Source organism: Bos grunniens, chromosome X (genome assembly GCF_055505025.1).
Source record: "Bos grunniens cultivar Pamir isolate PY7600 chromosome X, Bosgru_T2T1.0, whole genome shotgun sequence".
Taxonomy (NCBI): Eukaryota; Metazoa; Chordata; class Mammalia; order Artiodactyla; family Bovidae; genus Bos; species Bos grunniens.
In genome coordinates this window covers 54,783,691-54,797,690 of record NC_141194.1, presented here as the reverse complement: position 1 = coordinate 54,797,690, position 14,000 = coordinate 54,783,691, and the positions used below count along the sequence as shown (strand labels likewise).

Here is a 14,000-nt window from a genome sequence, read left to right as displayed (position 1 = left end):
GGTAAAGAATCCGCCTGCACTTCAAGAGACACAGGAGACGGGGGTTCGCTTTCTGCGTCGGGGAGATTCCCTGGAGGAGGGCGTGGCAACTCGCTCCAGTATTCTTGCCTGGGATATCCCACGGACATAGGAGCCTGGCAGGCTATAGCCCATGAGGTCGCAGAGTTGGACGCGACTGAGCACAGCACACACAGTGTAATATACTTATTACATTAGCTCAGGTATTTTGTGAGCCAGAAGCTCAGGAGAAACAGTTTAGTTCTAAGGACAAACCACAAAACCGTACCGCAGGCTCGAAACAGTGAAACATAAAGCAGCATTTATTTTTCAAAAGCAACTGACACGCCCAGCACTGGGCTAGGATCCGCCCAGTCCTTATTAAATATGGCAGCGAGAAAGGCCGACCTACTGCGGCTGCGCGCACGGAAACTCCGCCCTGCACCGCCTTCGCCTCGGCTCTCCCCGCCCTGCTGACTCCCGGGCGGGGATCACCTCCTCCCCACCTCAGCCGAGGTGTGGGGAGAGTGCTGGCTGGGGCGCGCACGCGCAGACGGCGGCCGTGCTTGGCAGATCTTTGCGAGGCGCCTGTCACATGAGCCGCGGGCCCGCTCCGCTCCCCCTCCTCCTGGCTGGGCTGTGAATGAAGCTCTGCCGGCTACGTGGGGCGCTAGCTCAACTTAGTGTCCCGGACGCCAGAGCCGACTGAGCGCTCGGCCCGCCGGCGGCGGACACGGGCTCCGTCGCTCCGGATCTCGGCGACAGGTAAAGACAAATGGGCTGTCTCTACCGCAGCAGGTCTTAGGCGGGCCGCTGGTCCCCGGCCCACCCCCAGAGAACCCCCTGGGCTCAGAGGCACAGGGGAGGCGCTCCCCCGCTGCCTCGGCCCCCGGAGATGGGGGTTCCCTGTGCCTGGCCGCCACCGCCTGGCACTCGGAGGAGTTAGAACGGCCAGTTCTAGCCAGTGCAGGGCGGCATCTTCCAGGGAGCCCAGCCCTATTCTCCGAGCCAGGGTCCCTGCGCTGTCCCAGCGAAGTTTCCTCGCGGAGCCGCGCCAAGCCCGCCCAGCTTTTGAATGGGGGAGGGAGGTTAGCTGCAGGCGTCCCCTTTCCACGATTGGGGCAGGGTGGCTTTGGCTGGTAAAACCTCGTCGAGGCCCCGTTCTTATCTATCCTGCTCTGGGCTGGCAGGTTTGTGTGGGTCGTAACGAAGAGGAGTCCAAGCTCTCGAAAAAGTAGTTGCTTCATTTTCCTTTTCCCACTTAACGCGGGGAGCTGGTTTTCTCCTGACTTTACAGGCTTGCGCTCGAGCGCCTTCTCGTCAAGGGAAAAACTTTTTACCTTCACGTTGATGTGCGTGTACCTTATTAATATTTCAGAGCAAATCACGTTTCGGGAGTGCCAAGTGAAGTTGTACGTGTGCCACATGATAACGTCAGTGTAAGCTACCCTGAATAAGTGAGGGAAATCCAGAAGTGTGAAGTATAAAAAGCCAGTAAGAATCTGCTTTATGCATACTTCATAGATTTATTAGCAGCTGCCTAGGTTTGACTTCGGAGATGTTAAATTCTCCTGGTCCCATGAGGCGCATATCAGTACTGCATGCTAAATAAGAGGAGAAAAAAAAGGCAAACCCAAACAAACTGCTCTAGGTTCCAGATAAGTCATCGAAGCAATTTTCCTGGTGATTCCATCCTGGGACTTTGTGAGTTCCTAGTTTCTTGGACTTCGCAAGCCTTTCCTTAGCCAAAGCATTGTCTTTTCTCTATTGGCTTCTTGGGGTTAGTGTGCACCTTCACACTTTCGTCCTTAAAAAAAGTCATTTCCATGAATAAGAGGGCTTCCCTGGTGGCTCAGACGGTGAGGAATCTGCCTGCAATGCAGGAGACCTGGGTTCAATCCCTGGGTCGGAAAGATCCCCTGGAGAAGGAAATGGCTACCCACTGCAGTAGTCTTGCCTGGAGAATCCCATGGACAGAGGAGCCTGGCGGACTACAGTCCATGGGGTCGCAAAGTGTCAGACACGATTGCGCTACTAAGTATACAACCATGCATGAATAATAATAGACAAAATGAGATTGGTAACTTGATATTTTTTTATCTAGTTGATAGGTACCTGAGCGTTTATGTTACTCATTCCTCTTATATATATATATTTGAGCTTTTCTGTTAAAACCTTGGCTAACTATCTGTTAAGTAAAACTCAAATCTAAAACAACGGCAAAAAACATCATTTAAAAAAGGCCAAAATGATGGCTGTCAAGTTCGTGTTAGTCTTTAGTGTGTCTGCTGTCAGCACTTTGACTTAGAGGGTGGAAGTGTTGCTTGTATGAAAGCTATGGAAATCACAATCTACTTTGAAGTTCCCTGGGTCAAAAAGGTGAGGAATGTTTCTTAGAAAAAGCAGATTGGCTTGTATACTACATAAGGAAGACCACTCTAATACTTAAGAACTTGTTTAAATGGACAAGCAAAGTGTTTAATATAGTCATCTTCTAAATCAAACAAAGTAGTCAGACCTTTCATATTTTTCTCCCATTCCTAGTGCCTTTCATATCCTTTCAAGCAGTACTGTCCAAAGACTGAATTTGACATTTTAAAAATAGAAATTATCTGAATTAATTTGGTTTTACTTAAATTAATGTTCTCTTTTTACATTTTTCTTTTCCTTTGGTTCTTTTCCTTCCTGATTATAAAAGCAGTCTAAGCTCCTACAGGACATTGGCAAAATGTGAGAAAATATAATGAAGTGGAGAGGAAGCACCACGACCTTGAGGGCATGGCTGTTACACAAGATCCATTTTAAAACTTTAGTCCCAAATTTGCTCTCCTTTCTATGAAAAATTTTCATGTAGAGTTGGCCATTTTGAGGGTTGGGAAGGGCATTGGATATTATGCTGTTCTTCATTCCCCAAAATGTGCAACTTAGAGGTCGCATCAAGAGACACTTAATAGTTATCTCATCTAACCACCCATCCTTTGAGATTCTGAAACCTATGTACTGAAGATCCAGTGATTCATGCAGAATTGGAGAACACTCAAGGGCAATATTAACTGACTCTAGATTTCCCCATTCTTTTTTCAGTGATACCTTGCTGCTTAGGTGGAAATATGACACTTGACTGTCTCTGCTTATGCAAAGAGAGGTCCAGAGAGGGACAGGAGATAATTTTCAAGGATTTGAATGTTTTTCATTTAGGTATTCGTTTTCTTGTTGACATTTTCAGGTTCCAGCTTGAGCATTCTGCAGAAAACAAGACGATACAGCTGCTGTTCTCTCCACATCCCAGTCGAGTCTCCCTACAAAACTGGGGGGTCTGGGAAACTCTGAGCTTGCTGACCTCAGCGTGGGAGAGAATAGGATCAAGATGGCCACGTGGCAGGGTAAGAAGTTAGTACTTACTCCTCCAACTGGTTTTTCCTCCTTCTCTATCCTCTACCACAACCCAAACCCCCAAGCCAGAGGCAGGCAGCCAGGCAGCTGTTTCTTTAATTTAACCGTTTGTCTTCGCCAGGACAAAGCTTTTTAGTTCAAAAGGACTTGCTGCTAGCTAGTTCCGATTATTTTAAAGTAGGAGTGAAGGGGTGTGTGTGGAGAGTAGGAGTAGCAGGAAAATGTCGTGCCAGGAGCATTTTCAAAGAACTGCCTTCATTTGAACATGTGCTCATGGGGGTTATAGGTCAGGAGATGGAGGATATTTTTTTCATATTTCAGTTTGTTTCTGGCAAATTTCCATCATAAGGTTCTCAAAGGTGGAGGAGACAGATGTCAGCACCTCTCTGGCTTTCTCTTCTCAATAAAGACTTTAAAGGCTATTCAATGTTATATGTTAATATTAATGCCTGTTCTAATACAATGGAATGACTTGAGAGCAAAGCTTAATGCTATCTTGCCTGATAGAGCACATCTCTTGTGAACCTGTGATTTCTTATCACATAAGTAACTTTCTTTTTATTTGTGGTGGGTTTTGAAGAGTATCAGAATCTCCAGGGATGCATGGGATTTTTATGTTTATCATAAGGGAGTATGAGTTTAAGAAATAATAGACAAACACTACGTAAATTGGTCTGTGACCCAAAAAAGGTTAAGAACCACTTAGATGGAGTAGAATGAAGGGAGCTCAAATGTCTATAAATATTCAACAGGTAGGTTTGTTGGTGGTCTGATGTTTCTTTAAAAACTGTCTCCTGTTGGTTATGGCTGTAACAAGTATTTTTGATATGCTAGGGTTGTCACTTTAAAGATACTTGTTGAAATAAGATTCAGCCTATATGCCTGGTTTGACTCACCCAATGGGCATTTATCAGGAGAAGTTTGGATATTCTTGTTTAAATTCTGAGACATTCTTTAATTCAACAAGTAGAATATAGAAATGAGTAAGATGCAGAGCCCTAGAGGGTTCCTTGTCTTATTGAGGAGACAAACTATATAAGCAAATAGTTGTGTTGGGTTGAATAAGTGTTATAATAGAGACGCAAAATGTGATGGATGCTCAGAGAAAAGCATAATGAACTGTGGGTTTTGAGCTGGCCTAAAAAAAATGAAAAATGAGTGGGAGTTTGCCAGATGGGCAAATGAGGGAATTGCATTCTGGGCAGACAGAGAAGCACTGTTTGGGAACTTCCAAGTTGCTCTGTTGGCCTCATGTGAGATGTGTGGGCCACGACCTCGGATGAAGCAGGAAAGGTAGTCAGAGGCCAGATGATAAAGAACCTTGTATGTCCTAGGAAGGATTTCACACTTTATCCCAAAGACAAAGATTCTAAACAGGAAAGTAACATCATCAGGTTTTGTTTTAGAAAGATTACTTTGGCAGCATTATTGAGGTAGGGTTGGAGCTGGAGAGAATGGAAACCAAGAACCAGTTGGAACGTTTCTGGTATAGTGGCTTAGGGAAGAGATGGTAAGGGTCTGAGAAGAAGGAGGGGCAGCAAGGATAGAGAGAATGAGATGAATTCTGTGAACATTCTGTAATTGGATGTGGGAGGAACCGAGCCTGGGTTGACACCCAGTTTTGGGTGCCTGGGGCCAGTGGTGCCTTTCATTGAGACGGGGACCATGAAAGGAAGTGACAGGGGTGTGGGGGTGGTGGGAAGTTAGTGTACTGCATTTGGTTTGGCCTGTTTTGTTTGAGATACTGTGAGCTGTCAGGTCAGTGTTTAAAAGACAGTGCTAAAAGTATGGAATTAGAGTTTGTGCAGGTGGGGAGCTAAAGTTGTGTTCCTGAGTGCATGCTAAATTGCTGTAGTCGTGTCTGACTCTTTGTGACCCTATGGACTGTAGCCCGCCAGGCTCCTCTGTCCATTGGGATTCTCCAGGTAAGAAAACTGGAGTGGGTTGCCATTTCCTTCTCCAGGGGATCTTCCCCATCCAGGGATCAAACCTGCGTCTCTTGCATTGGCAGGTGGGTTCTTTACCACTAGTGCCATCTGAGAAGCCCTAGAGTTTGTACAGGTGGGGAGCTAAAGTTTTGTTCTTAATGATGCATAAAAAGTATGTGTTTTCTTTCTGTTTAATGGAAATGTCATTAGTAAGTTAATGATTTATAATAAAAACACTTTAATGGATAACAGTTCTTAATAAAAATGTCATAATTTCTTAATAAGTAATATATTTTGCTGTCTCAGGCCCTGAAATTTGATCTGCTTAAAATCACATTGGAGGCAAACAGCTTTTCTAGCATTAATGAAGAAGAGGGGGAGTATTCCACAGAAGTAACTGCAACTCATTCCTTGCTTTGTGCAGCGTCTGAAGTGACAAGCTTAGTATAGTGATAGTTTGGGTGGCAGTATGGTAGAATAGTTATAAGTGTGGGTCTAGGTTCAACTGCATTGGTTGTGTCACTTGGTAGCTGTGAGACCTTGGGCAAGTCCCTTAATCTCTTTGTGTCTCATTTTTCTCTTTTGTAAAATGGGGATAACAATAGAACTCAACCTTGAAAGGTTGTTTGACGATTAATTAAGTTAATATTAAACAAAACACTTGGAACATAGTAAGTGCCATAAAAGTTTGTGCCACTGGTTTTAGTAGTAAGCCATTTAGAATATTGTCTATCATACAATAAGTGCTCAGTAAAATTTAGCAATGGGCTTCCCAGGTGGCTCAGTGGTAAAAAATCTGCCTGCCGAGAAAGATAAATACCATATGATCTCATTTATACATGGAATCTAAAGAAGAAAAAAGCAGCTCACAGATTCAGACAATGGATTGGTGATTGCCAAGGATGTGGGGGTGGGGTTGGGTGAAACGTGTAAAGGAAGACAAAAGATACAAACTTCCAGTTATAGAATAAGTAAGTCATAGGAATGTAATGTATAGCATGGTGCTTCTAGTTAATAATACTCTAGTGTATATTTGAAAGTTGCCAAGATAATCGATCTTAAAAGTTTCCATCACAGTAAGAAAATCTGTAACTGTGTATGGTGATAAAGGTAAACTAGACTTGTGGTGATTGTTTAAATATACATGCAAATACTGAATCAATATGTTATATCTCAATAAAAACTTATAAATAAAAAAAACCCAGAAGAATCCACTTGGCAGTACAGGAGCTACAGGTGACAAGGATTCAATCCCTGGATTGGGAAGATCCCTTGGAGGAGGAAATGGCAAAACCCACTTCAGTATTCTTGCCTGGAGAATCCCAACGGACAGAGGAGCCTGGTGGGCTGCAGTCAGGGGGTGCAAAGAGTCAGACACAACTGAGCGACTGAGCACGCACACACAAAATTCAGCAATAGCTGTTATTGTTACTAATACTCCTATTAGTATTACTACTGCTGCTTCTACTACTGTCATTATTATTTGCTATATTCTGGAATGGACCTGGGACCCCATTCTGTGGAGGGAATTTCGGGTTGTCCTTGGAAGGCCTGTCCCACAGTAGTCTATTTGGGTCTTTTTTTTTAATTTATTTTTTATTTGGAGGATAATTGCTTTACAATGTGTTAGTTTCTGCTGTACAACAACATGAATCAGCCATATGTACACATATATCCCCTCCCTCTTTTGTTTGGGTCTCTATGTAGAGGTTTAGATCTGAAGAGATCCTTAGAAAATGTCTAGCCCAACCCCTAGAGGTTTAGTGACATGCCCGTGGTCAAATAGGTTAGTAGCAGTGACAGAACTAAAATTCAGGTCTCCTGATTCACTATTCCAATTTTTTTTTATTGACTCTTGGAGCAGGGAATGTGTGGTTCTGTCCTCAGCTCAAGGAAGCTCTGAGTCAGTTTCTGCATCTGCTAGAGAAACTCTTCAGAGGTGGAGGAAGCCAAGTGTCGTTAGTCTCTCAGGTCAATGCTGTCTAGTTCCTCCGTGGAGAACTGGATCAGAATTCCCATACCTCTTAAACATGGCCAACATAATTATTTTGACTTTGTTTGATGGAGTTCTCTAAGACGTTTCCTGGCCATTTTAAACAGAGTTTACTGAGCATAATTTAATATTTTTGATAACTCAGGTTCATCATTAATAACATCAGTTTTATTGGCCTAATGGTCAAGAAAATATTGAAGAGAATACTAGCCAAATTGGGGTGGGATGGGGGTGGAGACTTGTGTTGTCAGGTGCCATTTATTTATGCAGTTAACATCCAGCGCCATTTGTGCACCAGGCACTATGTAGAGCCCTGGAGATGGCAGTGGTCAGGACACACAGGAATGGGCTCCGATGTCACAGAACTTACTGACGAGGATAAAAGTAGCATTTCAAGTTTATGAAATGGTTTATTTAACAAACATGCTGGAGAAACTTGGAAAAATGACACCAATGTAAATTTAGAAGGATTAAAACAGTGTTTCTTAATAAAAGAGGGGGGTGCATTGGAAGTGCCTTTTAAAAATATTCCTGCTCAGTTCTCATCCCCTCAAATTGTGATTCAGTCTTAAGACCTGAGCATTTAAAGAAGTGCTGTAAGCAATTCTGATGCATAGTCCTGTTTGGGAACTGCTGCATTAAAGAATTAAAAGTTTAAAAAATGATAAAGGAACTCAAAAAATATAGGAGAATACTCACATAATTTGGGGGTAGGGAAGGTATTTGTATGCATAATATGAAAGGTAGACTAATGAAGAAAAAGTTTGATATAATCAACTATGTGAAAATTTTAAATTTCTACACAAAACTATGTGAGAACTTGAAAACAATTGCAAAAAGACTCATTATCCTTAGTATATAGACTCACAGCTTAATAAGAAAAATACAAGTATTTTACTAGAAAAATGTGCAAAGGATGGGAATAGGAAAATACATAAGCAGAAATCCAGATGGCCAATAAACGAAAAAATGTTCTGTCTCAGTAGTAGTCAAAGAAAGGGGGAATCAAAATGGCATACCATTTTCTCCAATATAATTTGCAGTCATTAAAAAGAAATGACAAAATGCAGCTTTGGCAAGGACACAAGCAAGTAGGCATTCGCGTACACTTCTGGTGGGAATGTCAATTTGGCAATATTTGTCACAAGCTTTAAAAAACATGTTTATCTTTTCACCCAGCAATTCCTTTTCTTGGATTCATCCTAAGGAAATAATGAAGGGTGTGCAGAAAGATGTATCAATAAGAATATTGATTGTAGCATTTTCTAGTGGGGAAAATTGATAACGCTTGCATTCTGATGCATTGATACAGTGGAATACTGTAATTACTAAAATGTTAATGTGGATTAATTATACTTATTAAGATAGAAGTGGGTTCACAATATGGTGTTAAATGGTGGGGGTGGGAAGCACATCCCAAATTATCAGCAGTTAAAAGTGTGGGCTCTGGGCTTAGAGCTAGATGGAAATCCCAGCTTTATGAGCTGCATGGTTTTGGGAAGTTACTTACGTTGTGTCCAACTCTTTGTGACCCCATGGACTATACAGTCCATGGAATTCTCCAGGCCAGAATGCTGGAGTGGATAGCTGTTCCCTTCTCCAAGGGATCTTCCCAACTCAGAGATCGAACCCAGGTCTCTCACATTGCAGGAGGATTCTTTAATGTCTGAGCCACCAGGGAAGCCCATCCTCAACTTCCACATTAGTTAAAAGAGGGATAAAATAGAAGTGAACCTAACAGTTCCCAACCTGTATGTCCATTAGGATCACCTGGGGATCTTTAAAGCCCACCCAAGCCCAAGCCTCACCCAGACCGATGAAATATGAATCTCTAGGAATGAGATCCAGTGCTCAGGGATTGAGGCCCACCAGGTGACTCCGGTGTGCAGAGGAATTGGAAACTGCCGAGTGAATCTGTAGGGTGGTTGCAAGGATTACATCAGAAAATGATGAGAGTAAAGTGAGTCAGAAAGAGAAAAACAAATATCATATTAACACATATATGTAGAATCTAGAAAAGTGGTATAAATGAATTTATTTGTAAAGCAGAAATAGAGACACAGACACAGAGAACAAACTTATAGATACCAAGGGTGGAAGGCTTGGGTGAATGGATTGGGCGATTGGGATTGACATATAGAAACTATTGATACTGTGTGTAAAATGGATAACTAATGAGAAACTACTGTATAGCACAGGGAACTCAGTGCTCTGTGGTGACCTAAATGGAAAGGAAATACAAAAAAGAGGGACTATACATATACATATAACTGATACACTTTGCTGTACAGTAGAAACTAGCACAACATTGTAAAGCAACTATACTACAATTTTTTTTTTTTTAAAAAAAAGAGTCCAGTAAAAAGCGAGAAAAAAAGAAGATCACAGTGCCTGGCATATGGTAAGTACTCAATACATGGTAACTATTATTAGTAACTGTTACTTTTTATTATTAATAGTATCCCATATTAATATATGTGTCACGTCCATATATGTTTCATACAAAGAAAAGTCTAAGGGGATAGACACCAAAGTATTTTTTAAAATGCGGTTGACTTTCTTTTTGTTTATTTGTATCTTTTAATTTTTCTGTATATAACATAGATTCCTTGTTAATTTTTACAAGTATAATTTCTGAAGGAACTATCAGATACATGTACACAACTGTATATACTAAGGTATTTATAAATGGTGACAAACTAACATAGGGGAATGTTAGTAAATTATGACAGGTCCACAGAGTAAAATATCAGGCTATTAAAAATCAAGACCAATGCCAAAGAAAATCTTCATGGTATAATGGAAGAGTATGGGATTATTCTGTTTCTGTCTTTTCAATGTAACTGGGAGTTTATGTGTATCTCTGTGTGTTTACATCTGTATACCTATGAATGTGATGATAAATACAGAATGGATGGAAATGATCCAAAGTTGTTGAACTGGCTGTCCCCAGGTAGTAGGATGCATTTATATTTTTTCCCTTTTGTACTTGTATTTTCCACATTTTATATAATAAATATGTATTTCTTTTAAATCAGAAAACAAGTTATTTGGAAATGAGGTATAAAATAGCAGTGCGTCCAACAAGGAAAGAAGTGAATTGTGTGGGCTTCTAGACAGCTGTTTCAGCCTTTCTGTGCCCTCGACCTCCAAATAAAAAACAAAACACACTAAATCCCTGAGGGTTTTGTTAGAGCAGTTTTTTTTTTTTTTATATTAATTCTTCCTTAAGTATTCTTGTAATTTTTGGCTGTCTCTCCTATTGACTCCAAAAAAACTCTTTTGAGAGTGAGACTGGGGACAGGAAAAGTGTGCAAAAATGGGGAAATTACACTTAATCTAGTGTGGGAGTTACATAATGAGGTGAAGTGGCAAAATATGTCCGGGTAAGCATGAAAATAAAACAGATGCAGTGAGAAACTGTTCTGTTGGCTTCAGATCCGAGGGAAGTAAATTTCAACCTTGCAGGTTTTTTTTTTTTTTTTTAGCGCATCACAGTGTATTTGTAAACATTCTGGTGATTTAGCTAACACTTGGGCACCAAGGGGAGCATCACAAAGCAGTCAGTGAATTGATCACAGAGTTTCAGTGTGAAATCTCGATGGCTGTGTGGCTTGATGATTGGACCACCATCACCTAGGAAAAGCCATCTGGTCCTGTTCTGTTGACCAAAACGTTAGTATGTGTGTGACTCTCAAATAAAAGGGATGGTGTTAGCACAGGAGTAAAGAAACCGAGTCTTCACTCCCCTCCTTTTTTCTCTGGTGCAGTGTCTCAGCTATGGCAGGTACAGGAAATGAGTTCTTCGTCTCTCTGCATTATTGCCCTACCACAACTCCTCAGTGGGGCAGAATGGGATGGGGTATGGATTAAGATGAAAAACACTGAGTAGGGGGTAACCAAAAACAGACTTTCAGAAAATTTTTCTCTCAGAGCCAGCTATTCCTTCCCAAGCATCCAGTGTGGAAGGAACATGGGCCTTGGAATCCGGTACACCTGCATTTGAGCCCATTTCTGCCAGTTGGTAACCAGAGTTCCCTAAGCTCCAAAAGCCTCAGTTATGTCCTCTGGGGTCAAGTGTAGTCTCTGGAGACAGACTCCCTGGGTTTGTATCCTGGCTCTGTTGCTGCTAGTTATAGGCATTACTTCATCTCTTTGGGCCTCACCCTCTTCTGTAAAATGGGGTTAATAATAATCATACTTCAAAGGATATATTGCGTCACTCTGTACTATTTATAATTACATGTGAATCTACAAATTATGTTTTTATCTCAATATAAAATTTTAATTAAAGAGAATGGGAAGAAAGACTTTCTCCTCCATAACAATAATAGTGTTCACACTCAAGGAATTATCACCTATACAATACTTTTATGTAGTTTATAGCCTATAATTATTTTTTTTCAATTATCCTAAAGTATCTTTTATAGCATTTTTGAGGAGGCATTTGGTATCCAATCAAGGGACAAGTATTTGATTATCTGTCCCTTTCGTTCCTGTTTCTTTGTTTCATTGAGATACATTGACAGTTTTGAAGAAGCCAGAACAGTTGTCGTATAGAAAACATTCCTCAGTTTGGCTTTGTGTGATTGTTTTCCTGAGATTAGATTTGAGTTCTGTGTTTTTGGCAAGAAATTTACATAGGTGATGTTGAGTATGTCCACTGCATTACATTTTGGGTGAAGACATGTAATGTCAGTTTACCCTGTTATTGGTGATGCTAAAGTAATCATTTATTAAGGAGGTGTCTGCCATATCTCTTCATTGCTGAGGTTCTGTTTTTTATAGGTAATTAATATAAAATATCTTTGGCATGGTACTTTAAGACCTTATGAATATCCTGTTTCCCAAATCATTCCTCCAACAGTTTTAGCATTAATTGGCAATCTTTACTCGAATTTCTGAAAAGCAATACTTTTTCTAATTTTATCATCCCTCATTTTTTTTAAACTGGAATTCATCTATAAGGAAGTGCTCCTCCATATTTTATTTTTTATTTAACTATAGTTGATTTACAGTATTATGTTAGTTTCAGGTGTATAGCTTCAGATTCTTTTCCATAATAGGTTATTATAAGATACTGAATATAGTTCCTTGTGCTATATGGTAAATCCTTATTGTTTATCTATTTTATTTATAGTGATGTGTATCTATTAATCCCATACTCCTAGTTTGTGCCTCTCCTTCTTTGGTAACCATAAGTTTGTTTTCTCTGTCCGTGAGTCTGTTTCTCTTTTGTAAATAAGTTGATTTGTATTATATCTTTAGATTCCATATGTAAGTGATATCATATAGTATTTGTCTTTGGTTGACTTATTTCATTTAATATGATAGTCTCTAGATCCATCTATGTTGCTGAAAATGTCTTTATTCTTTTTTATGGCTGAGTAACACTTGATTGTATATATTTACCATATCTTCTTTATCCATTCATTTGTCAATGGACATTTAGGTTGCTTCCATGTCTTGGCTGTTGTAAATAGTGCTGCAATGAACATTGAGGTGCATGTATTTTTTTCAAATTCGTTTTCACATTTTTCATATATATGCCCAGGAGTGGGATTGCTGGATCATATGGTAGTTCTACTTTTAGTTTCTTAAGACACCTCCAGACTGTTTTCCATAGTGGCTGCACCAATTTACATTCCTACCAACAGTGTGGGGCTCCCACAGTTTTTAAGAGAAACAAATTGCATCCCAAAAACAAATGCTCATTTTTTTCCTCCCGGGAAGTTTCTTTTTTAATTGTGGTAAAATACACATAAAAATTGCCAGTTTAGCTATTTTAAAGTACACAATTTAGTGACATTTGGTACATTCACAGTGTTGTGAGTACTCTTTAGTTCCAGGACATTTTCATGACATTTCCAAAAGGAAATCCCCTACCCATTAAAAAATAATAATCATGTTGTCCTTTTTTATTATCATATCCTTTTGCATAGAATAGTGTTTCCCTCACACAGTTGTAGGTGACAGTGAGAATCACCAAAATGCCTGGCCTGTCATGGCTTTTTCATTGTATTATAATTGTGACAGAAAGAAAAAAATCACTATGCTCTTACAGGAATGTTTTTCAACTGGAAAGAATCTTCTGTTTCCAGAGTCTCATCTTGCACAGGAAGAAACTGAGGCCCAAGGAGACTCATTCTGGTCATACAGCTGTCACATGGGGCACAGAGCCAGGATTAGGCCCCCAGCTTGATAATCAGTGCCAATCTGGGTGCCTGTTTAGCCCTACTGCATTACACTGCTACCACTTCCGCAGGCTTGTCTATTTTATAATTTTCTGCTAAATGTTTGTCTTTTCCTACTGTTGCTTTCCCTGCTTTATTGCTGTTTTGAAAAGTTTGGTTTTTTTCCTCCCCAAAGAATTGCTTTGTCATGGAGTCTTCCAGGATGTGTTTTTTTCTTCCTGTGCCTCTGTTAGCATTTTTGAAATAAACTATAGGTTCCTTAGGTTTTAACCAGAATTGTGATTCAAAGCTTCCTGTTTCATGTAACACTGTTCTGTGTGTGGCGGGGCAGGGGGAGGGAGGCCCAGAAAGTTTCACTATGGGTGGCAACAAATGTCAGATTTTTCTTCTTCCCATCTTCTGTTTTTTAAAAAATTAATTTATTTTATTTTTGGCTGTGTTGGTTCATTGCTGCACACAGGCTTTCTCTAGTTGCGGAGAGCAAGAGCTACTCTC

General features: G+C 40.5%; 1 protein-coding gene across 1 annotated transcript in view; it reads left to right on the top strand.

Annotated features, from left to right (window-relative positions):
- The first annotated feature begins 457 nt into the window (after positions 1-457).
- CLCN5 (Cl-/H+ antiporter 5) overlaps positions 458-14,000 on the top strand; it is a 183,857-nt gene continuing 170,314 nt past the window's right edge. Inside the window, exons 1-2 of the mRNA XM_086387007.1 lie at positions 458-762; positions 3,224-3,380. Of these exons, the coding sequence (XP_086243133.1) occupies positions 3,365-3,380 (16 nt within the window). The 5' untranslated portion in view covers positions 458-762; positions 3,224-3,364. The remainder of the gene's footprint in view (positions 763-3,223; positions 3,381-14,000) is intronic.